This window comes from Polypterus senegalus, chromosome 13, assembly GCF_016835505.1.
Source record: "Polypterus senegalus isolate Bchr_013 chromosome 13, ASM1683550v1, whole genome shotgun sequence".
In the NCBI taxonomy this organism is placed as follows: Eukaryota; Metazoa; Chordata; class Cladistia; order Polypteriformes; family Polypteridae; genus Polypterus; species Polypterus senegalus.
Genome location: NC_053166.1, coordinates 87,342,577 through 87,361,381, shown reverse-complemented (window position 1 = coordinate 87,361,381; position 18,805 = coordinate 87,342,577). Strand labels below are relative to the sequence as shown.

The following is an 18,805-nucleotide window of genomic DNA, read 5'->3' as shown; positions in this document are numbered from 1 at the left end:
ATTGGTACATTGCAAGAAACAAATTTAGGAGAATATAGTTAGCAGGGTCCATCTTATCTTGTGAATGCTAATTATGTACATCTATATGGATGCATTACACTTTTATCTTATGACACTTCACACTGTTTTTGGTTCATATTGTTGCTTTTATGCTGGTAATTGTCCCAAAATCCTTTGCAACATATTTATACACTGGCATATTAAGTGACACACTCAGGGTCACATAGATAGTCAGTGTTTGAGATTAAATTTACAACTGTGATTTTTTTTTTTTTGCACAGTCCAAATCTTTAATCAGTAGACAACACTGCTTACCATTGTTGAGGTGCAGAAGGCAAGGTGATTTCTGGAAAAAAATGAAATAGGGAAACACAATAGGGCCCAAATCGTGAGCAAACAAGAAAGGAGAAATTATTTAAAACAACAAAAGAAAAAATAACTTTAGGCCACATTGTTTAATCTATTAATTGTGCTATTGCTAATCCTAGCATTTATCTTAAATATTTGTTGACTTATTTCACTAGCTGTAGTATTTAGTTCTTCTTATGGAGGTACTTCTCCAATGATTACTCAGGAAAAATAGTGCTGAACACCATTAAACAGGGAAGAGCATTGAGGCCCTTTCATTACAGTCAGATTCTAAATAAACAAAAATATAGAAACAAAGATATAGAATAGCATTTCAGGTAAGTATGTCTAGAAGTGATCATTGTATTTTGCCAGGCATTGAGGTGTAGCATCACTGGTTACAGTTGTGGGACTGATTAATGTTTCAGTGTTTTTTTGTCTTAGTTTTGAAAAATATTTTACTCTGGACTAAATCAAATATCATAATAAGACTCATCAGCTCAGATTTATTTATTATTTATTCAGTAATAATTACATACAATAATCAGGGGATGTTTATAGAACATGAGGTTTAGGGAGTGAGGGGAAACACATTCAAGGTATCACAACTGCATTCTGAAGTCTATATACGTAGCAAAGCAGTGTTCACGTTCACCCTCTGTTGCACTCACATAGCTCTGTGATTGTCAAAGTAATTGGTTAAAGGTTAATTAAAAAATGTTTGGCCAAATATAGTGATGGAGTTGTGTCAGGATATTAGGCATTAATTGAAAGGATCAGCTTCTGTATATGAATAATACACTCTGAGCGGTGTGATAGTCTATAAAACATCATGCATTATTGATCAAATGGTAGACCACCAAAATGAACCCTTTCAAATTAAAATGACATCAGGTTTCTAATAAATTGCGCAGTGGATCTCTGATAATTTTGCAACAGGCATTACACACAACTGAAAGGACAGTGATAGGAAGAAAAAATGGGCTTATCAAAATAAAACATCCATGAGCACTCAGCTAAATTTGAAAAAAGACTGGTGCATCCTAAAAGAACAGCATCTGCAGCCAGCAGCAAAAATACAGGGTGACGTACATAGCTATTAACAAGATGGACAATAGGGCAAAGAGGTTACCAAGCATGCTTTGTAAAACAAGCAATTTAACTGTGTTGTTTATGTAAAGGAAATGACCATGGACAAGCTTCAAATTTAATCCTTCATTTCTATTTCCAACTGAGAAATAAGCATTATGACAGCTTATTTTTCAGAAGACTGAAGAGTATGGTGGGAATTCAGTATTCTGAGACTTTGTTTGCTTCAGTGTCAGCATCAAGGCAGGTGTCAAAAAAGGGTCGCCGTTGTCTCTATTTGATTTAGATTAATATTTATAAACATTGTGAGGACAAATGGATTGCTATTACCACATCTTCAATGTCATGGCTCACATTTTCAATGTACAGCATGAGGTTGCAGATAAAAGTACAGTATGTGGTTTTGTTTTCATTAGTCAGGTAAAACCCATTAATATTAATATTTGCATCCCTCCTAATATAAAGATTAAAGCAAAAAAGTGTAATTGTTGGATTCCTGACCAGTCATAGTAACTGTTTTGCCTTGCCGTTTGTTGCAAGAAGTCAACACAGGGTTAACAAGGTGTGTTCAGATCCATATTTCAGTTACAGCCTTGCATGTGTCATCAACATCCTCTTCTTTCAGCGTGAGATTGAAAAACTACCTCAATGAGAGGGCAACCATAGTGTGAGCTTCATTAGCTGTCTACTCTGACAGCAGGACTAGTCAGCAGGAACTGTAATATTTTGTTTATTTTATATATATATATATATAACATTGGGTGAACAGTAGTTGTCTACTTGAAGAGATATAGCTTATGGGCTACAGTCAAGTTACTTCTTAACTCCTGAGTTCTGAAATGGAAGGTAAAGCCAAGTAAAGTTGTCAAAAGACTCTAAGACCTTTTGAGTGACATGGTCCCTAGCTGAGAAAGCTGGTGACAGGTTGCCTACTAAATGGTACATTTGTGAATAACCGGCCCAGTTGGTAGTGGGCAGCATATAGTCAATGACTTCAAGGTTAGAGTCTATTTGCTTGTATCATCTCTTTGAGGCTAGAGTTGTTAGGAGGCCTGAAGCAAAGGTTCATCTCGTGGAGGAAGATGCCAGGATTAAAAAACTACTTCTTTCAGGGTTCTTTCTTTACTCCAGATTAAGAAGGGATGAATGATGTCCAATGTGTACACCTTATGCCAGGTATTTTTTAGGTGGATATGCCATGCTATATAATATAAAACTAGATTCCCTGCTGAGCAGTACTGGAAGAGTTGTAATGGCTTTCATTCACATTTAGGTTGGTTCTGTTTGGTTGTAATCTGGATGGCTGAAGGCAGGGATTCCAGAAGTCCTTTTGGATCTGAGGGTATAGTAGCTAGGTTCATTGCAGTCTTGGCCAGTATTGGCTCAGGTCCTGGTGCTCACTGCCAGGGACTTGCACTGGAACAGACACTCCAGGAGAAATCAAACCTACCAGAAGAGAGAGAGAGAGAGTTCAAACGCTTACAGACATTATATAAATTTTGCATTGGTGCTTTGGGAACATAGACTGTATTAGAACAGAATGCCAACAGTTATTGAACATACAGTGGTGTGAAAAACTATTTGCCCCCTTCCTGATTTCTTATTCTTTTGCATGTTTGTCACACAAAGTGTTTCTGATCATCAAACACATTTAACCATTAGTCAAATATAACACAAGTAAACACAAAATGCAGTTTTTAAATAATGGTTTTTATTATTTAGGGAGAAAAAATCCAAACCTACATGGCCCTGTGTGAAAAGTAATTGCCCCCTGAACCTAATAACTGGTCGGGCCACCGTTAGCAGCAATAACTGCAATCAAGCGTTTGCGATAACTTGCAATGAGTCTTTTACAGTAGCTCTGGAGGAATTTTGGCCCACTCATCTTTGCAGAATTGTTGTAATTCAGCTCTATTTGAGGGTTTTCTTGCATGAACCGACTTTTTAAGGTCATGCCATAGCATCTCAGTTGGATTCAGGTCAGGACTTTGACTAGGCCACTCCAAAGTCTTCATTTTGTTTTTCTTCAGCCGTTTAGAGGTGGATTTGCTGGTGTGTTTTGGGTCATTGTCCTGTTGCAGCACCCAAGATCGCTTCAGCCTGAGTTGACGAACAGATGGCCGGACATTCTCCTTCAGGATTTTTTGGTAGACAGTAGAATTCATGGTTCCATCTATCACAGCAAGCCTTCCAGGTCCTGAAGCAGCAAGAAAACCCCAGACCATCACACTACCACCACCATATTTTACTGTTGGTATGGTGTTCTTTTTCTGAAATGCTGTGTTCCTTTTATGCCAGATGTAACGGGACATTTGCCTTCCAAAAAGTTCAACTTTTGTCTCATCAGTCCACAAGGTATTTTCCCAAAAGTCTTGGCAATCATTGAGATGTTTCTTAGCAAAATTGAGACGAGCCCTAATGTTCTTTTTGCTTAACAGTGGTTTGCGTCTTGGAAATCTGCCATGCAGGCGGTTTTTGCCCAGTTTCTTACTTATGGTGGAGTCGTGAACACTGACCGTAATTGAGGCAAGTGAGGCCTGCAGTTCTTTAGACGTTGTCCTGGGGTCTTTTGTGACCTCTCGGATGAGTCGTCTCTGCGCTCTTGGGGTAATTTTGGTCGGCTGGCCACTCCTGGGAAGGTTCACCACTGTTCCATGTTTTTGCCATTTGTGGATAATGGCTCTCACTGTGGTTCGCTGGAGTCCCAAAGCTTTAGAAATGGCTTTATAACCTTTACGAGACTGATAGATCTCAATTACTTCTGTTCTCATTTGTTCCTGAATTTCTTTGGATCTTGGCATGATGTCTAGCTTTTGAGGTGCTTTTGGTCTACTTCTCTGTGTCAGGCAGCTCCTATTTAAGTGATTTCTTGATTGAAACAGGTGTGGCAGTAATCAGGCCTGGGGGTGGCTACGGAAATTGAACTCAGGTGTGATACACCACAGTTAAGTTATTTTTTAACAAGGGGGCAATTACGTTTTCACACAGGGCCATGTAGGTTTGGATTTTTTTTCTCCCTAAATAATAAAAACCATCATTTAAAAACTGCATTTTGTGTTTACTTGTTATATTTGACTAATGGTTAAATGTGTTTGATGACCAGAAACATTTTGTGTGACAAACATGCAAAAGAATAAGAAATCAGGAAGGGGGCAAATAGTTTTTCACACCTCTGTAAGTATGGAAATAAGGGTTTTTTCACTACTTTAACCAGTGTTCTGTTTTCACTCTCTGGTTCCAGGGATAAGTAAGAGAGATGGTAAATTTCCTTAATCCATCCATAGACCCATTACTTATGCTACTTTTTTTTTTGTAGCGTAGCTGAAAAATTGATTCTACCTTTATGTATACATTTCCCAATTCTAGAAGGCAGAGAGATAATTAAGAGCCCAGTTTATACACTTACAACATTAACAGTTAAAAAAAAAATGCAGTTTTTATTTATGTACACATTGTTTCTTGATACAATGAATATAATGCCTTAACTATTCATACATACAGCATTTACTCTCAAGATGTCTTTTTTCTGATCTTGTTTAGTGCATTATAGGGAGCTAGTGGTTATCTAGGCAACACTGGGTGCAAGACATAAACTAACCCTAAATTGGGGCATCAGTGTATTGTGGGACCCACTCATGTATACTTCATAAGACATACAGAGTTAATTTAGATTTGCCAATAAACCTAACACACATATCCTTGTGATGTGGTAGAAATGTCAGAGAACCTGGAGCACAAAAGTGGAAGTTCTATTCAGACATTTATCAGGGCCACAGGAGCTGCAAGGCAGTAGTACTAATAACTATTCCAATGTACTTCCCAGTAATATGTTTTGTTGTGTATATAAAAATGCAAAGCTAATCAAAATGATCAGCAGTGCACAGGATCAAATAACCTTCAAAATTACTTTTTAACACTTTCAAAAAAAAAAAACCTCCAGGATGTACAACATTTGTAATTGCCTGATAGTAATATACTGTATGAAGTTTTCAATTTAAATAAATGTCAGTGTTGTTCTGGTCACAATAACAACATTAATTATGATAGACTATAGGACATGAATTCTATATTCACTCATATCACACCAAGTGAAAGCATTTTTTTATTATTCTTCTGAGAGCATTGTGGCTTGAATTTGGTATGCCAATCTCAAGTTTGCATTTTCAGTCCCCATCCCAATTTATTGTGTTCTCTTCATTGCCTGTCTTCAAAGTGTCTCAAGTATAAATTACTCTAAATAATTATGCTTTGATTAATTTTGGGGTGGTGCAGGGTATTTAAGATGCTACAGAAATAGTTTATTTACAGTATATGAGAAAGATTTACATGGCTTGACTAACCAACTTAGCACATCATTTGAATGGATAAATCTAAATTAAGTAACTTTAAACTATGCACAGATCCTATTCATACAGAGTAGATGCTGCCACAAAGTTTAAAAACCTCATAAAACAGTCTTTGCTTTTCAGTGTTTAAAGGGTGGAGACCCTTAAAATCTGCAAAGCAAGTACAAGAGCCACCTAGGAATATAACAGAAGAAAACTGCCTCACCAACAGGAAACAAATGCTAATTGGATGGCAGATCAGACTAGAATGCAGTTGCAAGTTTAGATGCTGCAATGCTGCATATATCAACATCCTACCAACGGTCAGTCAAAAATAAGAATGTTAGAGGGAAGGTAACTGCTGTCAGCAATGCCTGATCCTGAGTTCTGAAATGGAAGGTAAAGCCAAGTAAAGTTGTCAAAAGACTCTTAAGACCTTTTGAGTGACATGGTCCCTAGCTGAGAAAGCTGGTGACAGGTTGCCTACTAAATGGTACATTTGTGAATAACTGGCCCAGTTGGTAGTGGGCAGCATATATAGTCAATGACTTAAAGGTGAGAGTCTATTTGCTTGTATCATCTCTTTGAGGCTAGAGTTGTGAGGAGGCCTGAAGCAAAGGTTCAGGTGAGGCAGGAAGATGCCAGGATTAAAAGAGACACAAAGAAAGAGACATGGGATGTGAGAACCACTAGCTTTGATGATACAGTGTGGTGAACAAGTGGGTAAACCTCCCCATTAACTAGACAAGGATTCAAGAACATTAAGGATTTTTTTTTAAATCGGTGATGCATTTCTGGTAGTGGAAAATGTTCTGCATTGTGCATGTTTAATTTAGGCCAGTGAAAACTGAATGAATAATTAATTAATTTAATAAATTAAAACATCATTATTCCATCCATTCAACATCAACAAAATCTGCTTAATCTGAATATATGGTAGTGGGAGGCCAGAGTGTTTCCCTGCAGCATTAAGTACCAGGTAAAAAGCATTCTGGACCAGGGCCTCAATCATTTATTTCAATCAACCATTCCATCAATATTTAATTTATAAAGCCCATTTCAACACAGCAAATGCTGACCAAAGTTCTTTACATACACATAGAGTAAAAAGAACTTCTAAATAAAATCAATAAACACAATAATAATAAAAGTTAAAAATAAAACACAAACATAAATCATACCAAACCATTAAAAGACTATAGTAAAAATATGACTCTACTACCTTAAAACATCTCCATATGCCAATGAGAAAACAAACGATTTTAACTGAAACTTAAAAATATCAATAATGTTTAAAGACAGAATGTAAAAAGGTAGGCTATTTCAGAGAATGGGGCAGCTTCAAAAAATGAACATTGATTGGTTATTAACAATTACCCTGAAGCTTCAACCTAGACCATGGGATGGACAGACATTTTTGATCAGGTTATCTCAAAGGCCTAGAGGTGGAGCCAAACCACTGAGTGCTTTAAAAACAAATACAACTTTAAACTGTATTCTGTATTTTACTGACAGCCAATGGTGAAATATGTTATGCTTTCTTTGTACCAATCAGGACACAAGCTGCTACATTTTGAACCAGCTGCAAACGGGATAGGTAAGATTGACTAACGCCTAAATAGAATTATAATAGGACGAGAAGAAATAGATGCATGAACAAACTGTCTCTAAGTAATTAATCGAAAGCACAGATTTCAGTTTGGCAATCCTCTTAAGCTGAAAGAGACTGCCTTTTACCACAATGTTAATTTGCTTGTCAAATTTAAAAGATTGATCAAAGATGCCACCACGATTCCCGACTTGTGTGCACACAATTGCTGACAAGGGTTCTTAATTATTGCTAATACTGCTGACAGAATTTGGGGAACCAAGTATAATAACTTCAGTTTTACTTTAATTTATTTTAAGGAAGTTTTTTGACATCCAGTACTTAACATCCTCTAAACAAATATGTCCAGTAAATGCATTGGTTTCCTTTTCCTTTAAGTCAAAGGTCTATAGTTTCAGATTTCTGTCTGCATTAGTATCTGCATTAGCCTAATATTTTTACAACTAGCTTAATGTCTGATGTGTAGTCATGCTGGCACTTAGATTGAGCATAGTGAATTCTAAGCTGTATTAGCCATGCTAAAAAAATCCAGTTTATCTGCAAGGACCTTTAAGCTCTGTTCAAACTCCCATATGCACTTCCAACCCTTGTCTCTGATAATTCAAAATTCCGTGAAACACATTAAAGGACATATACTGGAGGCATACTTTATATTGCCCCTGTATGCCCTGAAAATACTAACCAGTGGAGGCACTTGAGGCTCCTGTTCCCAGATGCGATGGATTAAATGTGGACTCATAGTTCCGTGATGAGGAAGAAGGGCTGGCAGGAATCATACAAGAATATGATGATGATGTCTGAGATGGGACAGGCTAGAAAAAAGGAAAGAAAGAATGTGTTCTTATGTTTCTTATTTTCACACATACCTAAACAGACCCCTTGAGCAATGTTCATAAAGCAACTATAATGTTAACATGAACCTTTGACTGAGCTATTGTGCGTTTCTCTAGGCTGTTTGCAATGAGATGAAAAATACTACATTTCTAAGACTGTGTATGATTGTAAATTCTTTGGAAAACCCAGAGATGGAATTTAACAGGCACTGAATTTTGAGATGTATAGTGCTATTTTGAAACTAATATGAGAAACATAAAAAACACAAGAGTTTGTTGAATTAAAAAACACTTTATCCCAGTTTTAGCATATAACTGCTATTATTTAATAAAATTAACATGTTCTCTTTAAAATTAGTCTACTGATGGCAGTTAGAAGTTAAGCAAAATAACACCTTTTATTGGCTAACTAAAAACATTACAATATGCAAGCTTTCGAGGCAACTCAGGCCCCGTCTTGCCTGAAGAAGGGGCCTGAGTTGCCTCGAAAGCTTGCAAATTGTAATCTTTTTATTTAGCCAAATGGTGTCATTTTGCTTGACTTCTCACTATACAGTATTCATAATGGCTAACATGATACAACACCCTAGTTCTACTGATGGCAGGAATTTACTACATTAGAACCTGAAAAGATAAATCAATGTAAGTGAAGTAGTTGATGTTTTATCTGAGAAATCACATTATCTTTCTTGTCTGACTTGAATGTTTTCATCTAATGTAGTGTAATTCAAAGTAACTGTCATACTTTTTCTGTTCATTTGAAAGTTGTAGTCATGGTTGTGCTTTATTATTAAATGAAGTATATCCATTGCATTAATTTCGATATTTTTGCCTCTGGTAAACTCATTTTGTAGAACTGGTAGTTGGCATGAATTCTCAAATTTTGTTTCTATTTATCCTTTGCTGAAATGTTTCTAACAGCTAAGAGCTAAAGAGGCACAGTAAGACTTTGAGGTGTTAATAATTTAAGAAGCAATACTTAAACACAAAGGTGTGAGGTGCACAGTTTGACCGTCTAATCCATGTGTCAGCTCTGATTTTATTCCAGGAGAAGCTAATGGCAAACGAGGACATGCAGTTTAAACCTGTTTACATGACTTCCTACCTGAATAGGCAAGTTGTTGGCCATGGTAAAAACAGGCATTGTGGTTAATGTTCCATAGCTGTTAGAAAGAGAGGAGTCACTACGACTGAGAATGGAACCTGAAAAAAGGAAAAAGATTTCATTGTCATGGCATTTTTAATGTAGTGAGACAAGTCATAGAAACGCGAGAAATGAGAAGCAGAATGTACCTTGTGCACTGATGGAGTGATAAACACTGGAATTGTAGGATGTGTTCATGGTAGTGTGCCCTGATGATGCTCCTCCTACTGCACGCCGTTGGCTTCTTAATTTCTCCTCACGGCGCCATTTAGCACGGCGATTTGAGAACCAAACCTAATGTAAAACAATAAGCTATATTATACATATTAAATGGAATGAGATAAAATTATAAAACAACAGTATCTCTCATTCTCACTCTCCACTTATTTTTTATTTTATGAAATTTACTAATATCACTTGTCTTGGTTTACATGGTGAAGAAATTAGAATTTATTTGCCTGGTGGGTGAACAGTGTACTGTGCCAATTGGCTGCTCTGCATTACATAATGGACACAGACGGTTCATTAGTCCTGGAAGTACACACAGTATATATTCATGTACAGTATATTTGTAATAAGATATGGACAGATTCCATTTGTTGACATTTGTTTTTACTAAAATATCATGAAGGTAGCAGAATCATGTGGTAGTTTGTGCTACTAGCTCCAAAGTCATAGTGTCAAATCCATGCCTGAACAAGATCTCTGTGGAGTTTACATGTTCAACCTGAGTCTACGCTGGTTTTCCTTCCATATAGTAGGTTAGTTGGTGCCTTTCAATTGGCATGATGTTAGTAAGTGTGGTTTTGTCCTTGAGTATGCATTTTGAAGGATTGCTGTTCATAGTTGGTTCTTGCCTTACACCAGGTGCTTGCAAGGACAGATTTTAAAAATCAGAATAAATGTATGGATGAAAATCTTGAGAAAATTGTTTTCAAAAAGCAGAACATTGCCATTCTGGATGTTCACATTGAATATTTACTTGGAAGTAACTAATAAGGACTCCCAAAAGTAAAATTCTGTAAGAAGGAGAGCACTAAATATCTCATATCTCAGAAATAGCCAGGCAAATGGAGTATGGAATTAAAAATGTCCATGTTCATATGGTACTGATTTAGTCCAATTGTTTTTTATTTTTTTATATGAAAACTCTTAATTCCTTCCCTTCATGTCAAGAATGCCATTAACATTATCGTTGGATTGTGGGAGACCTGAGTCCATATTGTCATCAATGAGATCATGCAGCTTTCAGCCTTGGATGGTTTAACAAATTTTGGGAAAAACCTGCACAAACACCCACATGCAGTTATAGAACCCATAAAATATTCTAATAGGTCACAGCGAAGGACTGCCAATCTGTCCAGGGCTGTTCCTGCCATGCACCCAGTGCTGCCAGGATAGGTTATGGTGGCAATCCAGAGAAAGGCCCATGTAGGCAAAGGAACAATGTGCCAACTCTAAGTAGAGGCAGGCTGAATGCCTAGAGCCGTGTGACAGCAGCGTTTAACTGTGTGACCATACTGTTCTGTTAGGAAGCCTTTATCTTGTGTAATATGGATTTACACAAAATGGGTATATTCTTTTATTCTTTTGTCAACAGTGTATGATAGGCAGGTATCCTACATGTTACAAAAAGAAATACAACTATTTTATAGAAATGCTAGGGTGCTTCACTGCTCGCTTCCCCCCGGCCTGCGCGATGTGCCAGCCACTTTGCGTCTCTGTCGCTTGCGTATGTGGATTTCACTTTCATCAAACAACAAATGTTTTAATTCTCGCGGATACGCCTCTTCATTTGGAAGAAACACTACTTTTCCCTGATGGCAACACGAATTAGACAATCTACAAGTCTCCGACTTAAAGTTTAAATCCGAACAATATATTCAATCTCGTTTGGCTGTTCCGTTATTTCACCGAGTAATAAATTCCGTTTGTTTGCGCTAACACGATCTTTACTATCATTTTTTGAGACTTTTCATTATCTCTAACCTGCTCTGCATGTCTGCCAACATGTTTGAATTCTTTATGACGTTCTACTTTGCCATCTATTCTTTGCCTTTTATTTCCGGTCCCGGGCATGCTTAAATGTCTTGGCACAAAGTCTGTCTCTCGGGACGTGAAAGTATCTCTGAAAAAGTCTCGTCTCATCCCAGGATTTTTTTTACATAATAGATATAAAAAGCCAAGCCGGCACGGTGGCTGCCTCGCAGTTAGGAGACCCGGGTTCGCTTCCCGGGTCCTCACTGCGTGGAGTTTGCATGTTCTCCCCAGGTCTGCGTGGGTTTCCTCCCACAGTTCAAAGACATACAGGTATATGCATTGGCTTTTCTAAATTATCTCTAGTGTGTGCTTGGTGCGGTGTGTGTGCCCGGGGTTTGTTTCCTGCCTTGCGCCCTTTGTTGGCTGGAATTGGCTCCAGCAGACCCCGTGACCCTGTAGTTAGGATGTAGCGGGTTGGATAATGGATGGATGGATATAAAAAAGCAGGTATTTTTACATTGCAAATTTTGTTTTCAGAATATGTAAAATTGTTTCACATGCGGTTATATCAGTTTTTACAATTTATTTTGCATTTTTAGACTCATATAGTTTGTCTCCTATAGTAATGAGCTCATTGTTCATGTGTAGTGTATCATATATATGATGGGGGGTGTAGAAACCTGTCAACTTAATCTGTCAGTCAGAAAAGACACCCCGCAGGCTGCTTTCTTATTGGTTGTCTACTTGACCTGATTCTATAGGGTGGTCCAGATCTAATTATGCAATTTTCATTACTCTATAACTTATTAAGTTTATTACATAGAAAATCACCCGAAAAATCCCAGACTATCGAAAAGTGTACGAACTGACGACATGAAGATTCGTCTTCGCGCCGAACTGGAATCGTCCCCACATAAATCAAAGTCATCCAGACGATCTGGATCTGCATAATTAGATCTGGACCGCCCTATAGGTTGTGATGCTTAGGCAAAATTCCATTAGAAATTAAAAAAGATAACAATTAAGCTGTAGTTAGGCATGTGCTTTCCACCGTACATGAAGCTGACTAGGTGCTTTATAGGTGTGGTAAAACAGAAATCTGCAGGTGCAGCATGCAAACTGGAAAGCAGAACTGAAATTTGACCACACTCCATTGTGAAGTAATATCTAACTAGTCCTGTGATACTCTTCAGTGGTTATGCATTTATACAGCACAGACAGACTACGTACTCATCTATCAAATCTAGTAAAGTCAGTGCAAATAAAGTGAAACACTCGGAAACATTCAAGATTAAAGTGCAATGGACAACATAGACAAAGAAAATGGAAAAGTACTTGAATGCGAGCCTCAGGCAGGTCAATTTTGGCAGCAAGTCTCTCCCGGGCAAACACATCAGGATAATGCGTCCGCTCAAACTCTGAAATGAAAAGAAAACAGAAAAGTTTCTGATAAAAAATAAACAAAGTTCACAGCGACAAAATGCATAGTGATACAATACTGAAAAAGAGAGATGCATTTTACTATTGCAAACTGGAAAATGTGACCTTAAGCAGTCTTTAGCAGGCTGGATCTTAATCAGGCATCATCTGACATCCAGAAAGTTTTAAATTGAGTGTACAATTATTCCAAATTATTGTAAGACTTCAGACTAAACACATTTTTATCCATCCAACATCCCACTCAATCCAGCTGAGGAACAGCTAGCAATTACTGAAAGAAAACAGACTTTTATTGTCATTATTATTTTGACATATTTTAAATGATTTTAGAGATGTTATATTTTCCTTCCTCTGGAGCTAGTGAAAACATTTAATGTCTCGATTTTATAATTAAATGTGTTGCCGGCTAATCAACAATGATACTTTCTTTTTATCAGTCTGAAGAAAGATGAGATATAACTCTAGAGAAAACATGAGACACCTTTAATAAAACAGTATTACTAGCATGGTCATTTGTTTTATGTTTGAAAGGTAAAGTTGATTAAATTATTCCCAACAGAGTCCTTTAATTACTATATATTAGTGTATAGGATCAAATAAAGTACATAGAAATACTGCAAGTGTTAAATGAACACTTAAAGAGAATATTTGGAAACGCTATAAAGGGTTATTCTAACACTATAAGAGTTAATTTAACATTGCCAGTTTTTCTGTGTACACGTTTCAAACACTGGTTTATCTAGATTTAAAGTTGGTTACCCTGTTTGAGTAGGATTAAGCTATAAAAAACTTGAAACACCTGGGTATACTTAATAAGATGCATCACGATAAAGATGAATTTCTTCTTTTAATTAAGCTTTCACAATCAAGTTTTCCTATGGAGTCAAAATGTACCCACCTAGACCTTATGACGTGCGATCCTTAAGTCTCTTATCAGAGGGATTGTGTTTTGATTCCAAAGCATAAGTAAAAGAAATCATGGATTGTGAAACAAGAGTAGTCTTTTGTTAATAGGAAGTAATTTTTGGATTTTAAACAAAATAACTTTATATAGAGCCTTTGAAAGTAAAAGACTTTGTAAATTGAGGAAAAAATTGTCTGTAACAACCCAAAGGCAGGTAGCTTAAATTAATGTTATTCTCTATACATTACACAGGGAATAGTGAAAAAAGCATACTGATGGTGCAATCCTAATTAAACTGAATAACTCCTTTACGTATATAAATCTATTATTATTATTATTATTATTATTATTATTATTATTATATTATATCCCTGAAGTAGATTAAGCTAGCCTGAAGATTGTTAGATGGATAGATAAAAGCGTTTATTTTTCTAAATGTATGCATTGCTATATTTCAGTTGACATAAGAAATCTTTGTTATAAAATGGGAACCGCATAACATTTATTAATAGAATATTCTCAAACTGAATCCATTTCAGGGATGTTTTGAGCTGATCCTGTCCGCACTGAAGCAAAGTTTCCTAATAAAACAGTATTTTAAGGTAAGGGAGAAGGCAGCATGTCAAAAATAATGAAACAGAAAAAAAGTCTTTAAGAAATACTCTATCTGCATGTTTCTTAATTATTTATTAGCTGTGAAATTCCCCTACGGCCGCTCTACATTGGGGCTGATGCGTTGGATACAAAGCCGCATGTCACGCGGATTTTAGATCAGCTTAATCGAGTTGCTTTGGAATAGCCGGAGGGCTGCCCCTGTCCTGATTGGTGAAGCGCATCCCGTTTAGCGGAAGCGAAGTGCGAAGCCTCAAGGACAGATGTGTGTGCGTGTGTGTGTATTTTTTTGTATAGGTCTGTGCTTGTATGTGTGTGTCATGCGGTGGATTGAACTGGGGGGCACAATATCAGTTATTTTAAACACTGAAAGTGAGGAAGATTTCCAGTATAATTTACGCATATATATTTGTAAAGTCTTCGTATTATACTCAAACCTGCCTAATCCAATGAAGGTTCCCGGGGCTCCAGAGCCTATCCTAGCAACATCGCATCTAAGGCAGTAAATCTACTGTACGGTACGCTCACACGAGGGCAGTTTATAGTTTATAATTAATTCAGCACGTAAACCTTTAACATGTACGATTAAGGACCGGGGGGAAAACCCACGCACAGACAGGGAAAACGCGAAACTCGACAGAAACGGCAACCTTGCACGGATTCCAAACTGAGGGGTTAGGATCCGTGAATTGCAACGGTAACCAATGCACCACTGTGTCCCCCAGAAACCCTGAATATCTATACAATGCCAAAACGGTTCTCTACTTTCAGTTTCCATTTGATACGGAGTTTGGTTTGGGTGGAGTTTAAAGCAAAATAAAAACAGTATACGAGTCGAAAGGAAGTTCCCACCCGTGCATCAAATAGTTGCCAAGCCTTTTGCGCTCTGCACACAAGCGTTAACCGAAGTCACCTGTCACGGTTACATGGCGAATTTGTTTTCTATAGGGGAAAAAGTTAAAATGCCAAATAATATATGTATCCTCTCGTAACCTTTCTTGTCTTGTATTACCTTTGTTTTTGCTTGTGCCCTTGATGAAGTGCAATAACTGTAAACAGCATGTAAGAGTACACTTAAATTCCTATTAGTGAAGAGTGGCACAACCTTGCTTTGTCATTTTTGTCATCTCTCTTCTTCCTTGTTGGTCAGTCTCTCTGTGCTTCCTTTCCCCTGCCCTTCACATCTAATTTCCTCTCCTCTCCTCTGTCTCTTTTCACATGTGAACCAACACCTTTCTTTCTTTTTACCTTTCTCCAAAGCCTCAATCTGTTCTTGTGTGAAGGAGGTCCTGTTTCTCTGGAGCTTGCGTTTCAGCTGTAGGCGCAGCTGGGACTCTTCTGGGTCCTCATTTCCTGGCCCCACCCCAAGGCCTTCACTGTCCAGCTGCTGACAGCTGTCTGTCAATTATGAATTGAAAAACAGTGTGAACAAGCATGTTGTAACCACAACATACAGCACCATTACAGAATAAAAACACGGCCCTGGCTCTACAGTATATGCTTGCACCCAATAACCAAGTATAGTCCTCTCTGGTATGTGAAGTAATAAAGATGACATCTCTGTAAAGACTGAACCGTATCAATATAATGTCCTGTATCACATGAGTAAGAGAAAATGTGGGTAGACCAGTATCATCCTACATTTTGGCAGAAAAGCTAGTCCTAAAATGAATGCAGTACAGTTTTCTATGTGTCCACTTTCATACCATTGCTGTGTTGTCCCTGTACAGCAGTATCCTGGTACCAGCTCTGCCGGCTGCCCCAGTTTGATCCAGTCTGAATGTTGATCATTCCCAGCTTGTCATACATTCCGTCAGCACCCATCGAACTGAAAGATCTTCTGTGGCCTCTTTTCTTCCCCGCTCTATCTGAGAATGTTTTTTCCCTTAATTTAGATATAAAAAGAAAATAAGTCATGGCAGAATAAACACTTGTCTTGGGACTACTACATTTTCTCATCTTATTATCCATCCATCCATCCATCCATCCATTATCCAACCGGCTATATCCTAACTACAGGGTCACGGGGGTCCGCTGGAGCCAATCCCAGCCAACACAGGGTGCAAGGCAGGAAACAAACCCCGGGCAGGGCGCCAGCCCACCGCAGTTATCTTATTATTTGGAAATAATTCAGACTGGTCCTATTTAGAATTCTAATAGAAACTGCTTTCAGGACCGGACCTAATTTTAAGCACTTTACTGTGTCTTGCTAAAGACACCTATTACTACGAAACACCATATACTTAAGACCTTTACAAAAAGACCACATATCTATGCCTGCCTAGTGATATTTCTGCGTCTAGGTGGAAAGAAAAGCATTTAAACAGAAACACATTTCCCTATCATCTCTTAAATGATGTTAGAGTTAGATCAGAGAAGCCCTCAAAACAACGACAATTCACACCTCAGCAGAGAAACACAAGAGGACTGTCACTTTAAATTGCCCTAAAATCTCAGTGCCACTGGAGGTGACTTCTCAGTGCAGTGTTTTTATTTTGTCTATGTAGGGATTTCACAGGTGTTTTAGGAATCTCCTCCAGCTACATTTAAATTTGTTTTTGCTCAGCTGTCTCTCACTCATCCCAGTGGGATAACAAGTAGATATTGTTATCAACTTGGTACCCCAGGCTGGTGTTCTCATGAACTTTGGTGTTTCCCACATGAGATGCAATAAGGCATACATCCTCTCTTGAACACCAAGTACACACCCAAACAACGCACCCTTAACTAATGTCATCTTCTCTGAAGTGTAGAGACAACGAAGACTTGGTAAGGGAGGAAAACTGCAGGAAGGTGGTGGTGAAGAAAGAAAAACAGGTTGAGACACAAGTAGGAACAAGGCAAGGGACAAATAGCCAGTGTAGTTAAGGGAGACAGAAAGGGAGGGAAATCTCTACGGTGTCCAACTGACCTGACTTTGACCCCAGGTGAGAGGCGTCCTTCCGCACTTGCCAATGAAAGGAAAGATATAGATTTCCAGGGAGAACCGGAGTGTAGAAAGAGATGAAGATGAGACAGAGTATGCTTCAGAGATTAAAAAAGAGATGGAGTGCAAGTGAGAGAGAGAGAAAGAGAGAGAGAGAGAGAGATGTCTCAACTGTGTCTGGAGGGGACGGTCCTGGGAGCTATGAAAAAACAGAGCGAGAGAGAGAGAGAGAGAGAGAGGGCTATATGGTGACATGAACACTCAGTGTTAATGTCATCTTTGAACCTAATGCTCTGGAATGGGGGAGTAGTGTAAAGGAAAGAGAGCGAAGCAAGCAAAGAAGGAGGAGGCCTCTCTTTGGACTGAGCAGAGATTGTGCTGGCACTGTGCATACTTTTCTGGAGTTGTATAACAGAAGATCGGAAGGAGGTGGTAGAAAAAGGTGGCATTACATGCTAGAAATGGAGGGAAAATAACAGAAAGAGAGAGAGAGTGACTGGGACAACATAGAGGGAAACTGTGGCAAAGATTTGAAGGAGACCAGTGTGAATGGAATGGCTTTTCAGGAAGACTGGCACCAGGCTCTCTCATTCAGTGAGGAAACTGAGCAAAGCACTTGAGAGGCTGGCACAAGTTCTGAAAGCAAGATGGGTACAGAGAGATCGACAAACATCAGCAAAGTGATTAATGTATGGAAAAAGTAACAAGTTTAAAAGCAAATGGAAGGGATGTGTGAGGGAGAAAGCTGAGAACCCAGCCAAAAATAGAGAAAGTGAGAGAACTGCAGTGAAAAAAATGGGCAAAAAAAAAAAATTACAAACATGACAATGTGAAAGGCATGTGGAGAGAGAAAGACAGGCAGATATACTGTAGCTAAATAGAGATATTAAAAGCACTTGAAACACATATGAACATACAGACAGACAAGTGACTGTTATTTAAATATCCGTCCATCCATTACCCAACCTGCTATATCCTAACTACAGGGTCATTGGGGTCTGCTGGAGCCAATCCCTGCCAACACAGGGCGCAAGGCAGGAAACAAACCCTGGGCAGGGTGCCAGCCCACCGCAGGGCGCACACACACACAGACACCAAGCACACACTAGGGACAATTTAGAATCGCCAATGCACCTAACCTGCATGTCTTTGGACAGTGGGAGGAAACCGGAGTACCCGGAGGAAACCCACGCAGACATGGAGAGAACATGCAAAGTCCACGCAGGGAGGACCTGGGAAGTGAACCCGGGTCACCTAACTGCAAGGCAGCAGCGCTACCCACTACACCACCGTGCCGCTCTTTATTTTATATAGTACCTTTCCATAGTAATAAAGTAATGGTAAAATTAGGCAGGCAGTCTGGTGTAGTAGTTAAGGCTTTGGGCTTCAAACCCTGAGGTTGTGGGTTCAAATCATGCTACTATCACTGTGTGACCATTAGCAAGTCATTTGATCTGCCACTGCTCTCATTGGAAAACCAAAAGAAATGTAATCAATTATATCATAAAGTGGCCTTGAATAAAGGCGTTATCCAAATAAGTAAATATGAAATGTTTCCATATAATGTATGTCACTTATAACTGGAACCAAGACTG

The 18,805-nt window shown here is 38.3% G+C and overlaps 1 protein-coding gene across 1 annotated transcript; it reads right to left on the bottom strand.

The window, feature by feature from the left end:
- Positions 1–849: 849 nt before the first annotated feature.
- Positions 850–17,225, bottom strand: LOC120543383 (paired box protein Pax-6-like). Its single transcript, XM_039776443.1, has 8 exons — positions 17,196–17,225; positions 15,991–16,169; positions 15,533–15,682; positions 12,664–12,746; positions 9,498–9,642; positions 9,310–9,407; positions 8,054–8,183; positions 850–2,883 (listed from the first exon to the last, which is right to left on the bottom strand). Exons 2-8 carry the CDS (start codon positions 16,106–16,108, stop codon positions 2,795–2,797), a joined length of 813 nt encoding a protein of 270 aa, XP_039632377.1. The 5' UTR covers positions 16,109–16,169; positions 17,196–17,225; the 3' UTR covers positions 850–2,794.
- Between the last annotated feature and the right edge of the window lie 1,580 nt (positions 17,226–18,805).